The sequence below is a fragment of the Thamnophis sirtalis genome, unplaced genomic scaffold (genome assembly GCF_051295495.1).
Source record: "Thamnophis sirtalis isolate CommonGarterSnake01/CBP01778 unplaced genomic scaffold, rThaSir2_p1.2 scaffold_13, whole genome shotgun sequence".
Taxonomy (NCBI): domain Eukaryota; kingdom Metazoa; phylum Chordata; class Lepidosauria; order Squamata; family Natricidae; genus Thamnophis; species Thamnophis sirtalis.
The window spans coordinates 24934433-24959959 of NW_028261393.1; the positions used below are offsets into that span (position 1 = coordinate 24934433).

Here is a 25527-nt window from a genome sequence, read left to right on the forward strand (position 1 = left end):
GGGCCCTTTTCTGGCCTCCAAAAGGCCTCCAGAGGCCCGGGTAAGTCATTTTTGCCCTCCCAGAAGCTCAAGGAAAGCCTTCGGAGCCTGGGGAGGGTGAAACCACACCCACCCACCATGCAAGAGTAGGCCATGCCAACCATGGCTACGCCCACCAGCAACCAGGCAGAGAACTGGGTGCTAACTTTTCTCATTCCCACTGCTGCTTACTTGGGTAATGAAACATTTGTAAACAAACAATCAAATGCAGAGAACACCAAACATTTTATATATATACACATACACATACACATACACATACACATACACATACACATACACATACACATACACATACACATACACATACACATACCTATACGTACGTACGTACATACATATACATATACATATACATATACATATACATATACATATACATATACATATACATATACATATACATATACATATACATATACATATACATATACATATACATATACATATACATATACATATACATATACATATACATATATATATACATACATACATACATACATACATACATACATACATACATACACATATATAAAACATTTGAATGGGACACAAGTGGGCTAGACCAAGACCAGACAGATAATTCCTTGTTTGTTACATGCCCCATATTCTGTCTAAATAAGTCTATCCTATGTTCTGGGTGACCATTCCATTCCTTAAATGTTGCCCTTATCCATCCCATCATCCCACCATTTCTCTTGATTTCCAAGCAAACTGCAAGTGGCTGTTCAAAATGGCATGGAATTGTCAGCTCACAAACAAGGACTGGAAAAGACATTCCACCGCATCTTGTTCCAAACCTGGATTTCAGCAAAGACGTTATAATCTTTAAAGGAAAGACTCTTGAGCCACTAAGTGAATGGCAAAGAAAACATTGCAGGGAGCATTCAGACCATTAGTTCAGAAGAGAAGTCAGAATAACAGGTTGGATCTTAGGCAGATGAATCTCCAAGGGAAACGGCTGTTTTAGTACATCTATTTAATTGAGGAGAGAACAGCAAATTCATCTATGCAGATTTATATATATATATAACATTTTTTTTCCCTTTGGGGCAGTAAAATGGGGTTCTTTGGATGATCTGTTCTGTTGAGGAAAATGCTGATTTCATAATGAGAGATCACCCTAAAAACTCTGTTGACTAACAGAGGATCTAATATTGATGCCTCCCTTAAAGGAACCGTATTAAGTTTATGTAATAAAAACACATCCATGCAAAATACTAACTTGTATTTTTGTACAAATATTTCACAATGTTTTATAGCATACTAGCTAAGCATTGCCCAGGTATTTATTTATAGGGGGAAAATGTCCAGACCAAACGTAATTTCAAATGTCGGATTTCCCCCCTTACCAGAGGGAGCCCCCTTGTGGAGTACTGTGAAGCCTTTACCATGGTAACTCCAATGCACTGTACAGTAGAAGCTATTTGAAGGCATAACAGGCTGTATCGTAATAGAACACACACCCAGAGGGGTATTGGGGTGTCTCCCCCCCCCAGTATTTGTTTCCAGCAAGTTAGTCATCTGTGTTCCATATTTGGTTGAAACTGATCAAGGCATTCCCGAGTTATGCTGGAATATACTGGATGGATGGATGGATGGATGGATGGATGGATGGATGGATGGATGGATGGATGGATGGATGGAGAGAGAGAGAGAGAGAGAGAGAGAGAGAGAGAGAGAGAGAGAGAGAGATGATAGATTCAAAAGAAGAAGAATTGAGGATTGAGGAATACAGTTGAGGAACACAGAATGCAATATTCGATAGAAGATAAGTGTGGAATTTAGTTTGTTTATTTTCCAGGACACATTAATATGCCCATTTTACCAAATAGTTAAATGCCTTAAACATGTCCCATAGCTCAATCCTCTTCAGATGCCCCATCACACTACAAATGATGGCTTTTACATCTCAATATGTATATTTAGGACTGTAGCTCAAGAAATTCATCCAACCCTCATAAGCAAGGGAGCATGTTCAGTCTTCTCATTCTTGGGACTCTCCAGATATCCAATAACAGTAACACCCAGAATTCTCACCCAGGACAGTTAATCCACGACTGACATCAGCTCATTTAGTGACTGTTCAAAGTTGCAATGACACTGAAAAGTGAATTTTGACCACTTTTCATAATTACAACCTTGATAGCATCCCCATGATCATGTGGTCAAAATTCAGATGCTTGGCTGCTGGTTCATACTTATGACCATTGCTATGCCCCAAGGTCACATGATCCCCCTTTGCAACCTTTTGACGAGCAAAGTCAATGGGGAAGCCAGATTCACTTAACAACCGGGTGACTAACTTATCAACTGCAATGATTCACTTAACAACTGTGGCAAGGAAGGTTGTAAAATGGGACAAAACTCACTTAACAAATGTCTCACTTAACAACAGAAATGTTGAACTCAATTGTGGTTGTAAGTTGAAGACTACCGTATGGGACTTCCAAACGTGTTCTAAAAGGAAATGTACTCAGAGACCTTTTTCCATTTGCTCTTAGCTTTGAATTGTCCTAGCATGATGTTGTCTTCACCTGAATTAGAATTAAGTCACTCTTAGCTATACCAGAGTTAAAGTCATGTTCTTCCCCAATACCTTAATTGTTGCAATGTTCAAGGGTAATAAACTCATTATCTTGATGAGAAGTTAGAAGATTGCAGTAATTGAAACAAAGGCATTGTCAGGCCTGCAGCCATCTTTTTGGGGGGATCTTTGGCCTGCCACACTTTTTATTATTCTGCTATGCATTTTCTATTGTGGGAAAATGAGAGGGGGGATTGTAGGAGATGCAATGAAGCCATAACAAAATTATTTCTAGGAATCCAAGATCATTCTTTGTCTCTGCACCTGACTGAAACTGGATGGGTGGAACTGCCAGCATGGCAGTGGGAGATTGGACCATGGGATGGACTTGTGGGTGTGGGGGCAAGATCTTGAACTTTCAACTAGGTGGGGAAAACCGGGTATCTTTCAGATTCAGGTTTTCCCAACATGGCTCTCTTAATAAATTGGAACTTTAAGCAATACTTTGCCTTGGACTCTGATTTACTTTTGGATGCTATTTGGAATGCTGACAGGCATTACAATAGGAAGAGGGTTGGCAATGGTAATAGTTAATGACATGCTGCTATAATTTTCTGTTAGCTAAAGTATATGTGGACAGCAGCTCAGCAGGGTTCACCACTATCACTTAGTGCAGAGCCCTTGCTTTATGCTTGAGGTAGAGGTGGGCTGCTCCCAGTTCAGCCCAGATAGGGGTGGTTCCACTCACCTACCCAGAAGCTTCTGCACATGCATAGAAGCGTCTCGTGCGCGAGAACATGCCCGAACCTATTGTAAAAAAATTGGCAATTCACCTCTGGATTGAGGGTTCTATCTTCAGCCTTTAATAAGGAAGTAGAATCAGGAATATGATCTTTCTCTGCCCAACATCTTGGAAAAATATTGCAAGTTGCAATGGAGAGTACAGATGACACCCATCAGATCTCTCTAACTCTGCATTGATATCTGTACGTTGATGCAAATGCTTCATAGCCAAAGATATTGTTTTGACTGAAGCTTCATTCATTTACTCATTGGTTGCAGTGATATCATGTGGGAACCCTGGGACACCCAGCAACTCAAGGGTGTTATTCAATGACGGCCTGGTGTTCTCCAGCTCCATCATATACAAGTGCCGTGATGGCTATTATTCCACAGGTGTGCTCAGCAGGCATTGTACTGTCAATGGAACCTGGACCGGGAGCACCCCAGAATGCACAGGTGAGTTGGCCAAAGGAAGAGGTTAGCAGTGATGAAGCTCATCTCTACAACTTGATGCTTTCTAGATGTACTTGGACCAACCGCTAAGAGTTACAAGAACCACAGGGCAGGATAATAGGGAATGCTGGAATGCTACCTTGCTGTTTCATTTTAATTTATTCTTCATTAGTATTCTTATTTATTTATGCTCTGCTCCAAAATCACTGGATTCTTTATTTTTTTTCTTTTATTTGTTACATCTTTTCTTGTCTTTTCTTTTTCTTTTCTTTTTTTCTTTTCTTACATCTACATCTACACCCTCATCCTGTTATCTGCTGCTTAGAACTTTTAAATTGCTGCCTAGGTTTGTTCCCAGTGTTGGAACATAAAGTTATGAAATAAATATGGAGCATCCCTGGATTGGCACATCCCAAATTCTTCAGAAATGGTGCTTTTCATATAGAAATGTTTAAGTCCTCCCATCCTTCAAGGAACTGAGTTCTCCATCCTGCAGAATCTGTATGAATCACTGTTCTGAAGAGGCCACCTCTGAGCAGCTTTAGGGCAGATTGTATTCTGTGAACTCTCGTGCAGAGGTTATTGAGAAGAAGTTAATTTGGGGGCAAAGGTTGGCAAGAAGATACATTGGAGAAACTCTTCCCTTGAGAGATACATTAAGAGCATGGGAACTCTGAATAATCAAGTATTATTTCTTAAGGCAGAACAGATGTTCTATTGTATCCAGATTCACAAGGCTATTGCCTTCCCAAGTAGAGAGCCTACCTGAATCAATCTCCAATCTCATAACTCATGCTGGGTAGAACATCTGGTGAGAGGACCACGGATAAGATTTTAATTGCCCTTGCCTGGTTTCCAGACAAATTGGAAGTCTTTGCTCATCGTTAGTGGGACAAAGAGTAAAGAAAGATAGTTTGAACCAATAGTTGGCCAACCACACTTTAGTCTTCATTTTCATGAAGGCTATCTAAAGCACAAAGTGTCAGTAAAGACTCTTGAAGGACATTTCTTTGAAGTTTGGATTGTACACATTCTAGTGGGGCGAAACTGGAAAAGGGACCCAGTTGGTCATAATAGAGAAGCTATGCTAATGGCTTGGCATCAAATAATTTGAGAACTATAGGTGTATAATTCTCAAATTATTTGATGCCAAGCCATTAGCATAGCTCTGGATGTATAATAAGGGATGTGGTGGCTCAGTGGCTAAGACACTGAGGTTGTTAATCAGAAAGGTCGGCAGTTTGGTGGTTCGGATTCCTAGTGCCGTGTAAGCGGGTGAGCTCCCATTACTTGTACCAGCTTCTGCCAACCTAGCAGTTCGAAAGCACGTAAAAAATGCAAGTAGAAAAATAGGGACCACCTTTGGTGGGAAGGTAACAGCGTTCCATGCACCTTCGGTATTTAGTCATGCTGGCCACATGACCACGGAGATGTCTTTGGACAGCGCTGGCTCTTCGGTTTTGAAATGGAGATGAGCACCATCCCCTAGAGTATGGAATGACTAGCACATATGTGTGAGTGGAACCTTTACCTTTACCTATGGGCATAATAGAGAAGTAATGCTAATGGCTTGCCATCAAATAATTTGAGAACTATAGGTGTATAATAGCCATTTCTAGCCTTAAATTATATAACAATGACAGGTGAATTCCTCTATGCATTTCCAACAATGTAGTTCCCATGGAGCTTCCAACTGACAGTAGACTTAAGAACAATCCTCAATTATTTTATTCTTGTGGCTATATATGTGCCACAAAAAGGTTCCTGGGGCTTTTGGCATATCCCATGATGTTAGCTTTCTGATAATTGGTATTCCTTGCAATACTATGCTAGGCAATTTTCAAGACCAACAAACTTTATTGAACATATCTCTAGAATATCTGCATCAAATACAACAGAAATAGCTCTTCGGGGAGAGAGAGTTCACATTGTGGAGAGGTCCCATTATGAAATTAATGTATTAGGTGGACAGAAGTGAGACTAATATGCAGCTTTGCTTAACAATTTTCTTGGTTCCAGTAACATTGGGTAAGATGGCCTTGGTGGCTACAACTTTCTTTGAGTAACATGCCTTCATGTTGTATAGACATTAGATAAAGTCAATGCTGGTTGGTCAAGGAAGCTTCTAACTTCTCCCACAGTTTAACTTAGAAGATAGCATCAAATTCTACCTTGAAATCTCTAAAAGCAAAATAAAGAGAGGTGGTGTTGCAAGAGAAATATTTCTCCAAGGCGATGCTCAAATTTTAGGCATTGATCAATAATGGATCAGCTAGCCTGTTCTTTTGTTAGCAAGTTTTCTTGTTCCAGCCAATCCTAAAATTTCCATTGTAGATGTTCTGCATCAAGCTTGCTGACTGTGTTAAAAGGACTAATAGGTCTGTAATTAACAAGATAATCTATTTTCCCCTTTTAACCAGAATTGAATTTTTGCAAGGAGGAGATAATAGCCACTCACAGATCAAAATTATGAGGGAATTTCTGTTTTTTTTTTAAACTCCTGTAAATCACAGTTGAAATCATGAAATCCTTCCCCCAATTTTGCAGGTAGCAAAAAGACTTGCAATATTTCCATTTAGAAAGGGACCCAGTGCAGACTTAGGAATTAAATGGCTAGTTATTCCCTGCTGCCATTAAGAATTAAGTGTTAAGTATTCTCACCATGGGAGAATATGTCTTGAACTTGAGGGCTATTGTAAGAACTTACTTTCAAAATAATACTGTGGTTTTCATTATTAACAACTATTTCATCAACCTTGCCTTTGAGATCTGCAGCTGACCTCCTTTTCTCCTTTTCCAAGTGATAAACTGTGGAGACCCTGGAGTACCAGCCAATGGTATCCGAATGGGCAATGACTTCACCTATAATAAGACTGTCACATTTCAGTGCATGCCAGGTTACATGATGGAGTCAGAAAGAGCTTCTACTTTAACTTGCACTAAGGACCGGGCCTGGAATGGGACAAAACCTGTCTGCAAAGGTAAGGCCAATTTAATCGCACATTAGTATATATGTGGGATTTCCCTATAGTTTACACCTGTGTTTCTCAACCTTGGTGACTTGAAGAAGTGTGGCTGGGGAATTCCAGGAGTTGAAGTCCACACATCTTCAATCCACCAAAGTTGAGAAACATTGGTCTAGAACAGAAGTGGGTTCCTACCGGACACTCCCCCAAACCAGTTATATTACCTATAGTGCCGCCATCTTCTTTTTTGCTTCTGCGCATGGGCAGAAGCCGATTTTTTACTATGCAAAACGCTCATCAAGCGCTCGCGTGAAGTGTGCCCCTGAGCGAACCGGCAGTAACAAGCCGGAACCCACCCCTGGTCTAGAAGCAGGAGAGTCAAACTGCTGGCCTGTGGGTCATGCCTACGCTACCTCTGCGAAGGGAAAAAAATGTCACGATACATCACATGATGTCAACGTAACAGGGCAAGTTTGGCACTCATGGTCTAGACCAGGGGTCAGCAACCTGCGGCTCTGGAGCTATATGTGGCTCTTTCATCCCCCTACTGCGGCTCCCTGTTGCTCACAATATGCATCACAACCACCAATGTGCTACACCCACTAGCACATGATTTTTTTGAGCTTTTCAAACCCTGGTAGGCCAACCATGGATAAACCCAAGAAAAGTTTCAGAAGAAAACAGAATGCTTAATTCAACTATATATGCTAGTTCTGTGGCCACTCAGGAAATAGTCAGGCACAGGAAGGGTTTTGTGGCTCCCGGTGGTTTTTGTTTTTTTTTCCCTGTGGGAAATGGGTCCAAATGGCTCTTTGAGTGATTAAGGTTGCCGACCCCTGATTTAGACTAGAACAAGGGTGGGAAGCTGTGGTCCTTTACAACCTGTGGACTTCAACTCCCAGAATTCGAGAACCAGCATGGTTGGCTCAGGGATTCTGGGAGTTGAAGTCCAAAGGTCATAAAGGGGACATATTTGTCCATCCCTTGTCTAGATGAATCTTTCCCATGCTGGTAGTCTCCAGATGGAATAAATATAGGATAGAATAAGCCACAAAATCCAGATAGAGAAATTCTTTTTTCCCCCTTACGCCCTCATTTCTTCAGTTTGTTTAAAGAGAATTAGCTTTAGAAAGAACAGCTTGGAGAATGTCTCATAGGCAGGATATGCATACCTGCACTAGGTGATCAAAGACGGTGTTGTGTGTGTGTATTCTGTCTTTCACTGTTGTGCAATTGCTCCAGTACAGCTTTCCATGCTTCTGAGATCTCAAGAGAATTCATCCATTATATTACTGCTGGAAGGGTGGGAGAGTTTTGTTGAAAAATCTGGTAAAAACTTCCCAGCAATTTCTTTAACAAGAAGGGTGTTTTTTTTTTTTTAAAGAATCCTAAAGAGGCCTTTTATGGCCATTTCTGTTTATGGTTCACATTATTTTGAATCCCTGTGGTCAATGGAAAGCCAGGAAGGACTGGTTTCAAGAATAATCTGAGACTTTTTGAAGAACTTGGGATTAGAGGTAGAGTCAGAAGCCACATATAAATTAGTCTTGGTTGCACATGGAAGCACATGATTCTGAAGAGTCTAGAACAGTGATGGCCAACCTTCTTGGCACCAAGTGCCCAAACTGAAACGTGTGTGCATGTGCACACCGGAGCACTGCAAACCCAAAGACCAGCTGGCTGGCACGTGAATGCCTGTTTTTTGGATGTTTTGAGTGCCATTTTTCAGCCTGTTTTTTGGCCTGAAAAAACAGCCCAAAATGGCCTGAAAAGTGGCTCCACAATGGCCCAAACAGCAACCATTTTTGGTCATTTGGGGGCTGGTTTCTTTGGCCATTTTCAGACCATGTTCTGACACTCCAGCACCCGTGAAGACCAGCTGGCCAGTACACATGTGCTTGCTGGAAGCCAGCAGCTGGCGAGAGCATGCATGCCCGCAGAGAGGGCTCTGTGTGCCACCTCTGGCATGAGTGCCATACGTTTGCCATTATGGGTTTAGAAGATCATCCTGTCTAGGGATGTGAGTAGTGTTAATGTCCTTCATGCCAGGATTTTTGATTGGCCATAGAAGAATGTTTAAATTTTCCCTTACTTTGTGCCTAGGTGCTACAGATGGCCAATTTGCTATACAGTTACTTGCATGCTGTGGCCTTATTTAATTACCATCTGTATGTCAGCAACATTTATTTATTTATTTATTTGACCAAATAGAAAGAACAGGGTAACATCTCTGAAATCTAGCCCTTTGAAGAAGGAGCTTTGCAGCTATGACAAGTCTCTTCAATGTGTAGAGCACACTCACATGACAATGATAGAAACCCTACAACATGAATTCTAACCTTCTGGGTCTCTTGTTGAGTTCGGTGTGTGACTTTTTCTCCCTAGCTATCATCTGCAAATCTCCACAAATTGTTTCCAATGGAAGAGTCATGGGCTCAGATTTCAGCTGGGGCTCAAGTATCAGTTATTCCTGCCTGGAAGGCTACCAGCTCTCCCTAGCTGCTGTTTTGACCTGTGAAGGAAATGGATCATGGAGTGGAGAAATCCCACAGTGTTTTCGTAAGTAGACAGTTCCATCTGGAGAAGGTATGGAGTCAGAAGTGGAGTATCTGGGCTTGTTATATTATAAAAACATACCCATCACAAACTCTTGTTTACTGAGTGGTGAAAAGCCAGGATCCAGACTTTAGTGAGGACCCATCAAAAAAGCTGCTCTGCCATTATGTTGTTCTTGTTAGTTGTGAAGTTGTGTCCGATCCATCGCAACCCCATGGACAACATTCCTCCAGGTCTACCTGTCCTCTACCATCCTCTGGAGTCCATTTAAGCTCACACTGACTGCTTCAGTGACTCCATCCAGCCACCTCATTCCCTGTCATCTCATTTTTCTTTTGCCCTCAATCTTTCCCAGCACCAGGCTCTTCTCCAGTGAGTCCTTCCTTTTCATTAGGTGGCCAACGTATTTGAGTTTCCTCTTCAGGATCTGGCCTTCTAAGGAGCAGTCAGGGTTGCTCTCCTCTAGAACCGACCGGTTTGATCGCCTTGCAGTCTAAGGGACTCGCAGGAATCTTCTCCAGCACCAGAGTTCAAAGGCCTTCATTCTTTGGTGCTCAACCTTTCTTATGGTCCAACTTTCACAGCCATACACTGCAGTGAACTGCCATTGCAATTGGAAAAACCAGTTTTTCCAGTTGCAATGGAAATTATAGCAAGAGACTATTTTTTAAAAAGAACAACAGAGAGATGCTGCTTGTGTGAATGTTGCTGTGAACCAGAAGAATCATGAGAAGGATTAATGCTCCCTGAGGGCCAGGGGGGAAACACTTAGGTGAAAAGTTTTCTGGTTTATTTGTTCCATTTTACACAAACCTTTCAGTGGCACAAGGCAGTTGGATCACATTCCACTAAAATGCTTACCCTATTCCCGCATCTCTTCTGGTTGTTAAAGACCTCCACTGGCAAACTTTAACTAAAGCACTTCCGAAGTCCTTTCCCCGCTCTCTTCTTGAACCTAGCTGAGTGAGCCCGTTTTCCAACTCAGCAGAAGAGCTAAGTTCTGCTGGAAAATTTGCCCTTCGGTATCCAAGAAGTATTTACAAGATGCTGTTCTGATCTAGGCTTCCCCAAACCACGAAGCTGATGCCTCATCTCAATAAAAAACCCTTTTTATTAATTCACTGTGAATTCTGCTCATTCACATCCAGCAAAGTCTTTCAAGGGAGGATTTACAGTCACAGACCTTATCTGGCTTGGAGAGCTGCCAGGTCAACATCTATAAAACTTGACAATGAATCTTGGAAAGTCATGAACCAATTAAGCAAACTAATTGTCTCCTGCAAACACCCCTCCCCTTTTGCTCCTCTTTTATTCCCTATGGGAGAGACCATTCACTGTCCACCTCTGGCCTTACTCCAAGTCAACCCCTGTTCTTTAGCTGTTCCATTCATCTGGCGACTCTGTGTATGAGCACATGGGAACAGGTTCCAGCTGTTCATCTGCCTCACTGATGCCTGACTCCGAAGGCAGCTGATAACTGCCAGATGGCCCTGGCCCCCTCTCTGCCTCTGACATAAAGTCCTCATCAGAGCCTTCCCTAGACTGGCCCATGTTCCTCCCCAACCTCCTCACAGTCCGACTCTGCTGCCAGCTCTGCTGACCACTGGTGGGCCACAACAGATGCTATCAAAGCTCTTTGGAGTAGAGGTCCGAAAGCAAAGGTATGCAATTAAAGGAAAGTGATCAGTTTTATCAGAAGAGAACCTCGCCTGCAATTGTGGGGAATGTTTGTGTCAGTGCTGGTGTGCTAAGATGCTTTTTTTCCGCACCCAAACATTTGACAGAACATGAGTTTTTGTCTGGCATTTCTTGTCCCACCTGCTGCAGAAGAAACAGCCTTTCCTGTTCATAAAAGGCCCCATGGTGCTTTGCCCAACAGAAGCTCTGTTTTTTAATTCAAGCAACGGCAAGCAAGAAAATTGAAGCTAGCTTTCTGTTCTGTCTCGGCCAGTCTGCCAGGAGAGAGCAGGAAGGTGGAAATAGATTAAACATTCACTGACAATGAAACACAGCATGCAGAAAGAAGCTGGCTACTCTCTTCTGCCAGCCAGGTTACAAATATTCTCCAAAGCAGCGGTCACCAACCGGTGCTCCGTGGACCACTGGAGGTCCGTGAGAAAATTTTGGTGGTCCGTAGAAAAATTATTTGCATTTTTTATATTGCACTAAATCAGGGGTCCTCAAACTACAGCCCCTGGGCTAGATAAGTGCAATGAATGATTGTGTTGCTGCAGAGAGTAACCTATTTGGGGTCTTTTTATGTGAGCAGTGGGGAGTGGTGGGGAGCAGAAATTCCAGCTTGGGGTCAGCTTCAGCCTCCTAGTTTGGGCTTTGGGCAAAGGCTGGAGGGAAATGCCACTGGTGGGAAGAGCAGAAGTAGGACTCATCATGGCTTGGAACTGGCTGACCATCTCAGCCCGCTGAGCCTCCAGGCGATACCTGGCCTTGCACTCCCGCAAGCCTTCCCTTTGCTTGGAAAGCCTATGTTCGTAGTCCTCAGTGAGGTGCTTCTGCTGAGCCTCCTTCTCGATCAGATCCAATTTGACCTGAGCTGTTTTGCCAACTCTTTCTCATGGTGGCTGCTTAGCTCCAGCAACTGCTTCCTGTTGGGGCCCTAAGGAGCCCAGGTGGACAGGCAAGGAATGGCTGGGAGGGGAAGGGCAAGTAGAGGCACCCCTCCACGTCAGTAACATCAAGTAGGTCATGCCTATCCAGTCACATGAACACCTAGCCACCCAGCTGGTCATTAGGCAGATCATATTAGTGGTCCGTAGGAGTAAAATTATGAATTTAGTCGTTTAAACATTTGGGGACCCCTGGTTTAGAAGCTCAGGTCTTCGTCTTACTTCTTCATCTGCACAGCCAAAACATATTCAATATGTTATATTTCCCTGCTGGTCCAAAAGAGTTAGGGATCTTGGCTCACTGGCTGCATGCACCAGACATAGGATGTTACAAAAGGTTGGTTATCCCAATGAAATGTCTCTCACTGAAGTCCTTTGACCATTCTTTTTGCAGCCGTCTTTTGTGGCGATCCAGGAATCCCAGCAGATGGGCGACGTGAAGATCGAGGTTTTACTTACCGCTCCTCTGTCTCCTATTCCTGTCTGCCCCCATTAGTGCTGGTGGGATCAGCCCGGAGGTTCTGCCAGGCCGATGGATCATGGAGTGGGACTCAGCCAAGCTGCATCGGTAACAAGATGGGACGTTATTGGGGAACAAAATAATAAAAGTGCCTCTGCCTTTTCTTGGCAGTGCTAAAGAAGTGGTTTCCCATTGATCTACTCCAGAAAGTTTTCCAACTCTTGTATCTTAATATTCCCTGGAAAACTCCAGCCAAAATACTAATCTGATCCAATCCTATTTAATTTCCAAGCAAGGTGTTGTCACCACCTGCTGAATATGAAGTACAGGTAGCCTTCAATTTCACAACCACAATTGGGACAAAAAATTTTGTCGCTTAACAAGGTTGTTAAGTGAGTCATCCCGATTTTACAACTGTTTTGCCATAGTGGTTAAACAGGCATTTAATATAAAACATGTTTGAAAGAAAACTGTAATCACAGAAAGTTGAGTCCAAAGGTTAATTCTGGATTTTCGTTTTTGGGTGTGTTTTGGGAAATTTGCCTGTGTGGGCACTTCCCATTGGCCAGCTGGTCTTCGGGTCTCTGCCGTGCATGGGCAGCATGTGTACAGGGGGGCTGTGCACGCATGCGTGGGAAGCAGGGAACATTTATGGGGCCCACACATGCATTGCATGTTGGGGGTTCAGGCATGCATACGTGCTTTGGCACTCAGTCCAGAAAAGGTTAGCTCTCACTGCCCTCGAACCAGAAGAAGATTCCAGAAGAGCTGGAGTCCACCTGAAGTGTCTCACTGAGGCAGAGTGTTTTCTGTCTCTCTTCCTCTCTCCCTCCCCCTCTCCCTCTCCCTTCCTCTTTCCCTTTCTCTATCTCTCTCCCTCCCTTCTTCTCTCCCTCTCCCTTCCTCCCTCTCCCTCCCTCTCCTTCTCCCTCTCCTTTCCTCCCTCTCTCTCTCTCCCTCCCTCTCTCCCTCTCCCCTATCTCTCTTTCTCCATCCCTCCCTCTCTCCTTCTCCTTTCCTTTCCCTCTCTCCCTCTTTCCCTTCCTCTCTCTCCCTTTCTCTATCTCTCCCTCCCTCTCTTCTTCTCTCTCTCCCTCTCCCTTCCTCTCTCCCTTTCTCTATCTCTCTCCCTCCCTTCTTCTCTCCCTCTCTCTTCCTCTCTCCCCCTCTCTCCCTCTCCACTTCCTCTCTCTTCCCCCACCTTCCCTCTCCCTCTTCTTTCCTCTCTCTCTCTCACTCCCTTCCTCTCTCCCCTTCTCTCTTTCCCCCTCCCTCCCTCTCTCCCTCTCCCTTCCTCCCCTCTCTCTTTCTCTCTCTGTCTCTCTCTCACACAGAGACACACAGAGAGAAATGAATTAAGCACTTACATTTGTTTGTTTTTCTTTTCAGACGCAAGTGTTACAACCTGCATGGATCCAGGTGTGCCCCCTTTTGGAATTCAAAATAATTCCCAAGGTTATCAGGTAATATATGATCATCTCCTCCTCCCTCTCTCCTTTCTTTTCTTCTCTCCTTTGCCCTGAACAATCTTCTTTATCTATATAATATAGCCAGAACTGCTAATTTGTCATCCTTAATCCAAGGACTGAATATATTCATCCTCCTTTTATGCAAAACACAGACAGTGATGATCTCTCTTTGGAGAGTTGTTATCTCTTGATTAAGCTGTTCTGCGAGGGAGACAATAGGAGGATTTCGCTGGAGGGACCTTTGATTAGATTCAGAGGTGGTCCTTGATGATGCTTGTGCTTCTAATGGAGACAGAATCAAATAGAATTGCCTCCCTTAGTAAATAACAAGGCATCTCAAGCTGGAGGAAATCTATGCAGGGAATCCTCGACTTACAACTGTGATTCAACCCACAATTTGAATTGTGAATCGGAGCGGCCATAAAGTGGGTCATCGTATGACCAGATGTGATTTTGTGACCTTTTTTGCAGCGGTCATTAAGTGGTTGCATAAAATGAGTGCCATGATCATTAAGTTAATACCACATTCATTAGGTGAACCCATGCTATAGGGAAGAAACAAGAAGGGGACACCCATTTCTTTCAAAAGCATCATCAATTGAAGCCATGTGGGATGTTGCAAACGGCTATAAATTTGGGCCTGATGCTGAGCAACAAAAATGTGGTCATGTGATCATGGCTGATAGGCCCAGATATAGGAACTTTGAATCAGGATCATAAATACCATATTTTTCGGAGTTATAAGATGCACCTTTTCCCTCAAAAAAGAGGGTGCATCTTATACACTGAATACAGCAAATGTAAAAATGGATGTGCAGAGGGTTTGGGAGGCTTGCAAAGTGCTCCTGAGGGCTGGAGAAGGCAAAAAATGGGCCATTTTTGACACCAGCCCCAGGAGTCCTCTACAAGCCTCCCAAACCTCTGCATCCCCCCCCCCTTTATTTTTTCCAAAGAACAAGGTGTGCAAAGGGTTTGTGAGGCAAGCAGTGCAAAATCTTTATTTTTTTTAATTTACTTCTTCAAAATCATAGTGCGTCTTATACTCCAAAAATACGGTAACTTTTGGGGGGTCTATTATAATTTAGAACGATTGCTTAGCAACCACTCATAAGTCAAGGACTACCTGTATGGCCACTAAGAGTCAACACTGACTTGATGGCCCGTGACCAACTCAATCACAGTGGATAGGAGCATAGGAGATTCTAACATTTGAACTCCCCATCTACATACGAGAGGACAGTAGCTTTATGAAAAGGATCAGCAATCTTTTCATGTTGTTGGCACCACTGCCTAGTCTCACATGATGGGGCTATCCCTCCCTTTCCCCAAATTGAAAATTAAAATGGCCAAACATTTGTGAATTTGTGGAATATGTTAACAATCTCCTCTTTGAGAGGCCACTGTAATTTCATGAGATTCTATCACATCATGAGATGAACTTTTCAGAATATAATGTTATGTGTGAGAAACTCACAGCACAACTAGAATCATGAGCCCAAAACATTGCACATGGCAACATTTTGTTATATGTTCCACTAGTTTTTTGTCTGAACCACAAACATATCTTTCACGTCTGAATCACTCAAGAACAAAAGGAGCTTCATCACACTGGCCACTGTAAGTTAAATCGGTCACTTTTTCAAGGATGGGTCTGAAGGGCAGTATGTGAGGTTGAATTACCCATCTTTAACTAGATCAGTTGCTTTAACTAGATGAGTGGCTATGTGTCAGCATTCCAAATAACATCCCAAAATAAATCAGAGTCCAAGCCAAAGTGTTGCTCAAAGTTTCAATTTATTAAGAGAGCCATGTTGGCACATCTGGAAAAACCTGAATCTCAAAGCTTCCAGGTTTTCCCCACCCAGTTGAAAGTTCAAGATCTTGCCCCCACACCCACAGATCCATCACATGCTCCAATCTCCCACTGCCATGCTGGCAGTTCCACCCATCCAGTTCCGGTCAGGTGCAGAGGTGCAGAGACAAAGGATGACCTTGGCTTTCTAGAAGGAATTTTGTTTTGGCTACATAACATCTAACTCTGTACAATCCCCCTTCCCATTTTCCCACATTAGAAAATGCATAGTAGAATAATAGAAAGTGTGACAGGCCAAAAATCCAAAAGAAAAGATGGCTGTAGGCCTGACAGGCATCCTTTCCTCAGAAGAAAAGTGCATCTTGTAAAAGAATAATATAGGGGGTTAACATAAACATAACTATCCACCTCTTCCCCACCCCTACCCGACCCCCAGGGGAAAATTGGCTTATGGGGAAATTTGTCATGGAACTGTTTCACTAACTTATCAGCTTTTACATTCCAACTGCAGGCCTGACACTATATTCACTCATGCTATATTCACACAACATACTAAATTTACATTGTTTCTCATTACAACAGGTTGGAAGTGTCATCTTCTTCAAGTGTCATAAAGGATATCTGCTGCAAGGGTCCACCACCAGAACCTGTCTTCCAAATCTGACATGGAGTGGAATTCAACCAAACTGCATTCGTAAGTCTTAGCTTCCTCGGTGTTGCCAAAACAGTTGACGCCATCGAATCTCAACCTCGGTTGCTTGAAGATGTGTGGACTTCAACTCCCATAATCCCTTAGCTGGCATGGATGGCCTGGGTATTCTGGGAGTTGTAGACCATGCATTTTCAAGTGGCTGCGGTTGAGCACTGCTGTTCTGACCTAGGCTTCCTGATACAGTAAAAAGCACACGTTTAGCCCAAAAATCCTCTTTTTATTTCAAAGGCTGTGAATTACATTCATTCACAGCCCGTAATGAGTCCCAAATAGTGGAAAGTGTCCTACAGTAGGCTGCCAAAGTCTTCTGGAATAAGACTGATAAGCACCCACCTTTATCTTCCTTGAAACGCTGCCAAAGACTTCATTGGCAATTAGCTTGGCAAGGCAAGGCTAAATGGAGCAAAGAGTCAAAACGGAGCTTCAGAAGGTAAACTGACCAGCATGAACCAAGTTGCTTCCTGCAAAGAGTCACGTGCCTTTGCTCCTCCTTTATGTCCTATGGGAGGGGCCAATCACCTCCAAGCCTTACTCCTGAGTCGTCCCTTCTGTCTTAACTGTTCTTGCCTTCTGGCAGCTCTGCGCATGCACACACTGGGAACAGTGGGAGCCTGTTCCTCTGCCTTTCTGATGTCCACATAACTCCCAGATGGCTCTGTCCCCCTCTCTGCTTCTGATGCAGAGCCCTTGTCCGAGCCTTCCCCAGGCTCCAGGACTGGCCCATGTTCCTACCCACCCTCTTTGCTGTCTGACTCTGCTGCCAGATCCGCAGGCCACCGGCAGACGACAACAACTGCTCTGTGCTAAGAATTTCGTTTTACAGTATATATTCAGATGCCAGTTCTTCATTTTTGCTGCCTAGATAGATAAAGTGGAAATGAGAAAATGCAAACCAGCCTGCACAGACCAATCCCAGAAAACAAGGATAAATGAAGTGTCTGAAGGCATTGTTTCAGAAGGTACCTCCTTCTGAGTCAGGCCAGATTTTGGATATAGATAGGCTTCAATCTTCACCTAATCAGCAGCCTTTCCCAACCTGCTGCTCTTCAGGTGAAATACCTGACATTCCCAAATAACATCAGCAATCTGCTGGGAATTCTGGGGGATGTAGTCCAAACAGATCTGGAGGATACCAGGTTGGGAAAGCTATCTTCTGCCCTTCCTTAGGCCTGGTAATGGTGGGTCCATGAGATGCTTTCCTCCATGTCTTTGCAGCACACAACTGCAAGGAGCCGGATACCCCAGCCCATGCCAATGTGGGTGCTCTGGACCTGCCTTCACTGGGATACACCTTGATCTATTCATGCCAGAGTGGCTTTTATCTTACTGGAGGATCTGAGCATCGGACTTGTAAGGCTGATGGCAGCTGGACAGGGAAGCCTCCCATTTGCCTGGGTAAGCAAAGCTGCCAACGGAAAGACAGCTCCATGTCTACAAAACATCTTATTCTTTCCACTTGAAATTCATCTGTTGCATTTCATGGACAAATCACTCTTATTTCAGTCCCCTGTTCCCTAGACCTAGAGGATTAGAAACTACCTTGTTAGATCAGACCCCAAGCACATTTTGCTCACCGTTTTCCCCCAGTGGTACCCAGAACATTAAGGCAAGAATTCTGTGCGATTCTTCTTTCACTTCTGGTGCTCAGAGATAGAGTTGTCTCCTCACTTTGGAGGATCTCAACAGTGTTCATACAACACAAATCTTTCTCTATCAATGTTAATCCTTTATAACAGATTGCCCCCAGCATACCTTACACCTGGGGGGGGGGGGTTTGTTTGGTTTTTTGTTTGCATCTTATGAAATCTGAACTTTTTGGTTGATCACTTTTGTCAATTCAAATAGTGAAACAAAAAGTGGGGAGATCCCATTTTTCTATTCTTTCATACCATCCATAATTATAGACCCAGCAGGAATAGAGTCTTCCTAGGCCAGTGATGGCTAACCTTTCTCTAAAGGTGTGTCAAAACTGTTTGTGCAGACACTATAGCGCGTGTCTACCCACCAGTGCATGGGCAAGTGACCCCCGCACCTGTGCATGCATGAGCAACCCCCCACCTGTGCATGCGACCCCCACCCATGCACATGCGATCCCTGTGCAGTGGGGGAGATTTTCACCCTCCCCAGGCTTGGGTCTATTCTGAAGCCTGGGGAGGGTGAAAATGGCCTCTCCCAGCCCTCTGAAAGTCCGAAAATCAGCTGGCCAGTATGCATGCCAGAGCTGAAGGTTGCCGAGGGCTGCCGTGCTGGCAAATATGGCTCCACATGCCACCTGTGGCACATGTGCCATATGTTCGGCATCATGGTCCTAGACTAAAGAAGTAAACAAATCCATCTGGTAACATTTTTGTTTTGGCTAACAGCTTAGAGGTGATATTCAACCAGTTTGGACCGGTTCAGGCAAAACGGTAGTGGAAATTTTGAGTAGTTCATAGAACCGGCAAATACCACCTCTGGCTGGCCCTGCCCTCCCTCCCCCGTCCTTGTTTTATATTTCCTTGTTTTTTAGCTCAGCTGATTCGTGCGGCAGAGTGGATTGCCGCACCTCAGCTGAGCTAAAACACAGCTCAGCTCACCAGCGCTGACACCGAGGGCGGTCTTTGTGTGCTGTATGCGCAAAGCGCTCTCTCATAGAACTGGTAGGAAAAGATTTGAAATCCCACCACTGAACGTGTTTAGCTATGTCAAATTAAAAATATTAAGTTTGATCTAGTGGTTAAGGCATCAAGATAGAAACCAGGAGACTGTGAGTTCGAGTCTCACTTTAGCAATGAAAGCTTGTTGAATTTCATATATGTTCAACATAGGAGGCGGAAGGTATGCTCACTGCCTTGAGCTATTTATAAAAATAACAAAGGGCTTAAAAAATAATTTAAAATGGGGGCAGTTCCAAGGATATTGGTTGCATTCACACAACATTCTGTTGTGTTTCATTAGCTTATTTTGCAACTCAATTCATTGTTCTATATATTTTCCCAGAAAGTGGGTTAATTCAGCACCAAGTTGAAGAGAGGAAGTGATCACAGAGGCCACATAAGATCCTCTTTATATTCATCTGTTGTTAAAGATGTTTATGTCACCTTATTAAGATGTGAACTCTTGCTTTGATTGTCCTTTTAAGCGGATGTCCGACCCAGCAGGCGACCTATGGGGGCTGCAAAGGATCAGCATCTTCCAAAAGTCTCAGGTAACCTCTTTTGCCTAAGCACCAAATGCATAAAAATACATTAAAAAATGAAACAGCATAGCAAATTACTTGAGTTTCAAGATCTATAAATAGAGGGACACGCTGTCAATTTTCTTAAAGGATGGAAAACTCAAACCATTCCTTGTTTTAATGGGTTTTCAGTACTTTTAATGGAGATTCTTAATTAATGGCATTTCTTTCGATTGTTTTTGAAGTAACAAAGTTTGATTTTAAAAAGTATTAAACAAATAAGAATTCTGGGAATTGAAGTCCATTCCTCCTAGATTTGCTAAGGTGGAAAAACACTATTCTAAACCAGGAGTCTCCAACTTGGCAACTTTAAGACTTGTGGAACTCTGGGAGTTGAAGTCCACAACTCTTAAAAGTTGCCAAGATCAGCATCTTCCAAGATCAGCATATTGAGAACAGGGAGACCCCTGTTCTCAACCTGTTTGGCTTCTGTACTTGTTCTAAAATCTTCTCCTTGTCTTCTTCTGCCTTGGGCTATTTCTAGTTCCTGCTGATGTCTTTGCCAAAAATTCCTTCTGGAAAGGCTCTTACGAATACATGGGCAAAAAGCAGCCAGCCATGCTTTCTGTCACCAGCTTTGATCCTGTCACCAGTAAAGTCAATGCCACTCTGATCGACCACAGTGGCGTGGAGCTGCAAGTTTCTGGTAAGGCAGCCAGTTGGGTCTTTTCTGCATTCCTGGTGGGAGAAGAGGAGGTGGTGGAGACACCTTGATGTCCACCCCATTAAACAACACAGAGGGGGAAATGATGTCCATCCAACCTTATCATACTGCCAATATAATGCTTTGTTTTTGCTCTCTCCACCCACGTTTGCCTGGACAATCAAGCCGAAACATCTGTCTAATGTTCAAATCAAATCAATGATTAAACACCCTGAGGAGTCATCGTTCTCCAGCTGAAATTCTGTGGTTGCATTTATGTTACACTGCATTCTAAGGCTAACATACCACCATAACCAAACAAATAAGCCATGGCATAGTTTTCTGTAAAGGTGGCTCAGTGGCTAAGACACTGAGTTGATCAAACATAAAGGTCAACAGTTCGGTGGTTCGAATCCCTAGTGCTGCGTAACTGAGTGAGCTCCCATTTCTTATCCCAGCTTCTGCCAACCTAACAGTTTGAAAGCATGTAAAAATACAAGTAGAAAAATAGGAGCCACCTTTGGTGGGAAGGTAACAGTGGCATTTGGCATTTAGTCATGCCAGCCACACGTCCACAGAGATGTCTTGGGACAGTGCTGGCTCTTTGGCTTTGAAATGGAGATGAGCACCGCCCCCTAGAGTGGGGAACAACTAGCACAATTATGTGCAAGGGGAACCTTTATCTTTAGCTTAAGACTAACATACTACCATAACTAAGCAAATAAGCCATGGTATAGTTTACTGTGACGGCTTATATACTGTATACCATAAAATGTGGCTCACACCTGAGTTTTGATAGTACACGAAACCCAAATGACCCAAAAACAATGATAGAGAAAAGATGTTGAGACCTTGGAAAGTGTGCAGAGAAGATAAAGGAACTAGAGGCTAAATTGTATGATGAACAGTTGAGGAAGTATGTCTCTTCTCTACTGAAGAGAAGGATTAGGGGGGACATGACAGGTCTCTTCCAGCATTTGAGGGACTGTTACAAAGAAGAGGGGATTGAGTTACTCTCTAGTTCGCCAGAGGACAGAGTACAAAGTAATGGGTGGAAGAGGTAATTGCCAAAGAGAGATCCGACCTAGAAGGAAGGAGAAATTTCCTGACCATGAGAACAATTAATGGACTAGCTTGCCTCATGGGGTTGTGGGTGCTCCATCACTGGAGGTTTTCAAAAATAGAATGGGCATCCATCTCATGGGACGGTGTAAGACTTCTTATTGAGTAGGGAGTTGGACTAGATCTCTGAGGTTCTTGCTCTCACAATCCCTGTGTAAGGCCCGGCCTCCCCACCCCTTTAATCCAGGAAGTAAAGACTCTTGAAACTTTGCATTTCAAAGGGATCCTTTTATTGAAAGAGAAGTGATAACTGGGCAAACGCAAAGCAGAATCTGGAGTCCTTAAGGCAATACAATTGGAAAAAAAGAAGTTAGAATCCCCTCCCAACCGTCCGATGTTTTTTTTGTAAAGGAGGCTCTGGGAAAGTGATGCAAAGACTTTCTCAGGCCTGCTTCCTTGAACGATGCAGTCCACGTGGCCCTCCCTCCCCACCCATTCCCCGAGAAAGGTGAGAAAGTGCCAGGCCTCTAGGCGCCAGGCTAGAAGTTATAAAGCAATTAATTCCAAAATACAGGATCTATAGGAAAGAAAGAAAAGTCTAGAGGAAGTACAGGGCTCCCCCCTCTTCCCCTGAAGAATGAAGATTCACGGATCTGATACCCCATCTGGATGGTTAGAATCTCTCTATCTTGGGCCTCATCCACTTACATGTGTGTGTGTGTATGTGTGTGTGTGTTTTAATCTGCAATTTTGACCATGTTCCCAATTGGAGACAACTCTTTGAAGGCCCTCTGCTATCTTTCCTGCATGTTCATTTTCCTGAATAATTTAATGCTACCTGCAGGCTTTGCAAACAACTAAATGCATGTAATACAGATGAGTTTTCCAGTATGATTTTTTTCCAGAGTCGGATGCAACACTGCTCTAACTTCACAGAGCATTGAAGAACACGGAGATCTTGTCTTCTCAAATTGCAAGGAAACCTCCCCCCTCCCTTCTCCCCCCCCCCCAGTTCTCCCGGGGCTTCCTCACCCTGCTTGCTGCGTTACAAGAAAAACAATCAACCTTGACTGCCCAGCTCTCTTATCTTCTCTTTCCAGGTATTTACAAAAGAGAAGATGTCCATCTCCTCCTTCAGGTACACCAAATTACAGGGCCACTGGACATCTTCACGAACAAATTCAAGAATGATAAGTGGGCACTGGATGGACACGTAAGTCTTTGCCAGAAACATTTCAATGACAGACGGGCAGAGGAATTGGGAACATAACATTGGGGGGATGTGAGAGCTTTTTGCAATGAGGGTTAGAAGTAGCAAAACAGGAGCAACCCACCACTGGTCTGTGACTCTCAGATATCTCAGCTTGTAGGAATTCATGAAGTTCTCATTCTGAAACATTTTGAGGGCACAAGGAAGGCTTGCAAACTCTCATCTTATGTATCAGAGAAACTAAAGAAAAGTTTCTTTCTCTCTCATTCTCCCTCCCTTTCTCTCTCTCTCCCTTCCTCTCTCAATCTCCCTCTCCCTCTCTCTCATTCCCTCCATCTCTGCCTTCTTCCCATTCCCTCCCTCTCTCTCCATCTCTCTCTCCCTCCCTCTCCCTCCCTCCCTCTCTCTCTCCCTTCCTCTCTCAATCTCACTCTCCCTCTCTCTCATTCCCTCCGTCTCTGCCTTCTTCCCATTCCCGCCCTCTCTCTCCATCTCTCTCTCCCTCCCTCTCCCTCCCTCCCTCTCTCTCTCCCTTCCTCTCTCAATCTCACTCTCCCTCTCTCTCATTCCCTCCGTCTCTGCCTTCTTCCCATTCCCGCCCTCTCTCTCCATCTCTCTCTCCCTCCCTCTCCCTCCCTCCCTCTCTCTCTCCCTTCCTCTCTCAATCTCACTCTCCCTCTCTCTCATTCCCTCCGTCTCTGCCTTCTTCCCATTCCCGCCCTCTCTCTCCATCTCTCCCTCCCTCCCTCTCCCTTTCTCCCTCCCTCCCTCTCTCCCTCCCTCCCTCTCTCTCTCCCTTTCTCTCTCCCTCTCTCTCTCTCATTCCCTCCATCTCTCCCTTCTTTCCTCTCGCTTCCTCTCTCTCCATCTCTCTCTCCCTCCCTCTCCCTCCCTCCCTCTTTCTCCCTCCCTTTATCTCTCTCTCCCTCCATCCCTCTCTTGCTCCCTACCTCTCTCTCTTATTCCCTCTATCTCTCCCTTCTTCCCTCTCTCTCCCTCCCTTCCTCTCTCTCTCTCTCATTCCCCGTCCCTCCCTTTTCCCCTCCACCTCCCTCCTTCTTCTTTTCTCCCTCTCTCTCTCCCCCTTCCTCTCCCTCCCTCCCTCCCTCTCTCTCCCTCCAATTGTCCATTCTCTCTTTTTAAATGGTTAATAAAAGAAAAAAAGAAAAGACTCTTTAACTAATGATTCTAGTTAGAGACATTTAGGCACGCTTTTCATTGCTGAAACAATCTCAAAGTGGGACGCTACAAATGTAAATGCCCGACAGGAAAATTACAATTGCAAACAAAAAGTTAAATATTTTAAAATGTTTTAAAGCCAGAAAACCGTTTGAAAAATTCATTATGTAAAACAGGGCAATATTTTTTCCTAACATGATGCAGTTGGGTAGTTACTTTCTTCAGTTCTTTCTTCTTTACCTTCTTATTTGACCAAACCTTTTGCTCCTAAGCCTTTCAAGGATGGAAAGAGCTTGAATGTACTGATGTATACAAACAAATGTTTTCTCTTTAGCAGACTAGAGGAGGCAGAAAGTATGGTTAAAGTGTTGAACTAGCTCTAGGCTTTTAGGCATTCAGGAACATTCCACTCATACAGATTTTGTGATACGGTGGCTCAGTGGCTAAGACGCTGAGCTTGTCGATCAGAAAGTCAGCATTTCAGCGGCTCACATCCCTAGCGCCGCATAACCGAGTGAGCTCCTGTTACTTGTCCCAGCTTCTGCCAACCTAGCAGTTCGAAAGCATGTAAAAATAGGAACCATCTTTGGTGGGAAGGTAACAGCGTTCTATGCCCCTTCGGCATTTAGTCCTGCCGGCCACATGACCACGGAGACGTCTTTGGGCAGCGCTGGCTCTTTGGCTTTGAAATGGAGATGAGCACCACCCCCTAGAGTCAGGAATGACTAGCACATATGTGCGAGGGGAACTTTTACCTTTACTTTATATCTGCTGACCCAGCATCCAGGAACACCTCTCTAGTGTTTTTTATTATTATTATTATTTACATTTAACAATCTCAGGCCAAAATAAACCCCAATCTTCAAGCATCTCAATCAAAATTGACCCAAGAAAGGCAGAAGATGCTTCAGACAAACACCACAAGAATTCCTCTGGGAAGACTGATTTCCAGGATACCTGTCTTTGCCTACACCAGGGGTGTCCAAACTAGGGAACTTTACACCTGTGTTTCTCAACCTTGGTGACTTGAAGAAGTGTGGCTGGGGAATTCTGGGAGTTGAAGTCCACAAGTCTTAAAGTTCCCACGTTTGGACACCCTTGGTCTAGACAGCACTACCAAATTTATCCCCACAAAACTATACCTGCTAGAGGGAGTCCTCAACTTACAACCACAGTTGGGACCAGAAATTCCATGGCTAAGCAAGGTAGTTGTTAAATGAGACAGGCCCGCTTTTATGCCTTTTTTGTGAATGTTGTTAAGTGAATAACTCGGTCATTAAGCAATTCTGGCATCCCCTATGGACTTTGCTTATCGGAAGCTGGCTGGGAAGGTCGCAATATGGTGATCACATGACCCCAAGGTCCTGCAACCGTTGGGGAGAAAATGCCAGTTGCCAAGTACCCAAATTCCGATCCTATGTGACCACGGGGATACTACGATGGTCATAAGTGCAAGGTTTGGTTGGAAGTCCCTTTTTTCAATGCTGTTGTAACTTTGAACAGTCACTAGATCCGGGGTAGTCAACCTTTTTATATCTACCGCCCATTTTTGTTTCTCTGTTAGTAGTAAAAATTTCTAACCGCCCACCGATTCCACAGTAATGGTGATTTTATGAAAACCTAATGAAAATGTTTTTAAATAATGCTATGATTTTTTTTTAAGTCAATTAAATTTTAAAAAAGGAAAATCCTTCAGTATCAGACAAAACCCCTACTGCCCACCATGAAAGCTGGAACGCCCACTAGTGGGCGGTAGGGACCAGGTTGACTACCACTGCACTAGATGAATGGTTATAGGTTGAGGCCTAGAG

General features: G+C 43.8%; 1 protein-coding gene across 1 annotated transcript in view; it reads left to right on the plus strand.

Moving 5' to 3' along the window:
• Nucleotides 1-25527, plus strand: part of CSMD2 (CUB and Sushi multiple domains 2) — a 771224-nt gene that overhangs the window by 731645 nt on the left and 14052 nt on the right. Inside the window, exons 58-67 of the mRNA XM_087728138.1 lie at nt 3632-3808; nt 6607-6786; nt 9157-9330; nt 12346-12519; nt 13801-13874; nt 16276-16387; nt 17621-17800; nt 19527-19592; nt 20107-20268; nt 22428-22540. Coding sequence (XP_087584264.1) covers nt 3632-3808; nt 6607-6786; nt 9157-9330; nt 12346-12519; nt 13801-13874; nt 16276-16387; nt 17621-17800; nt 19527-19592; nt 20107-20268; nt 22428-22540 — 1412 coding nt within the window. The remainder of the gene's footprint in view (nt 1-3631; nt 3809-6606; nt 6787-9156; nt 9331-12345; nt 12520-13800; nt 13875-16275; nt 16388-17620; nt 17801-19526; nt 19593-20106; nt 20269-22427; nt 22541-25527) is intronic.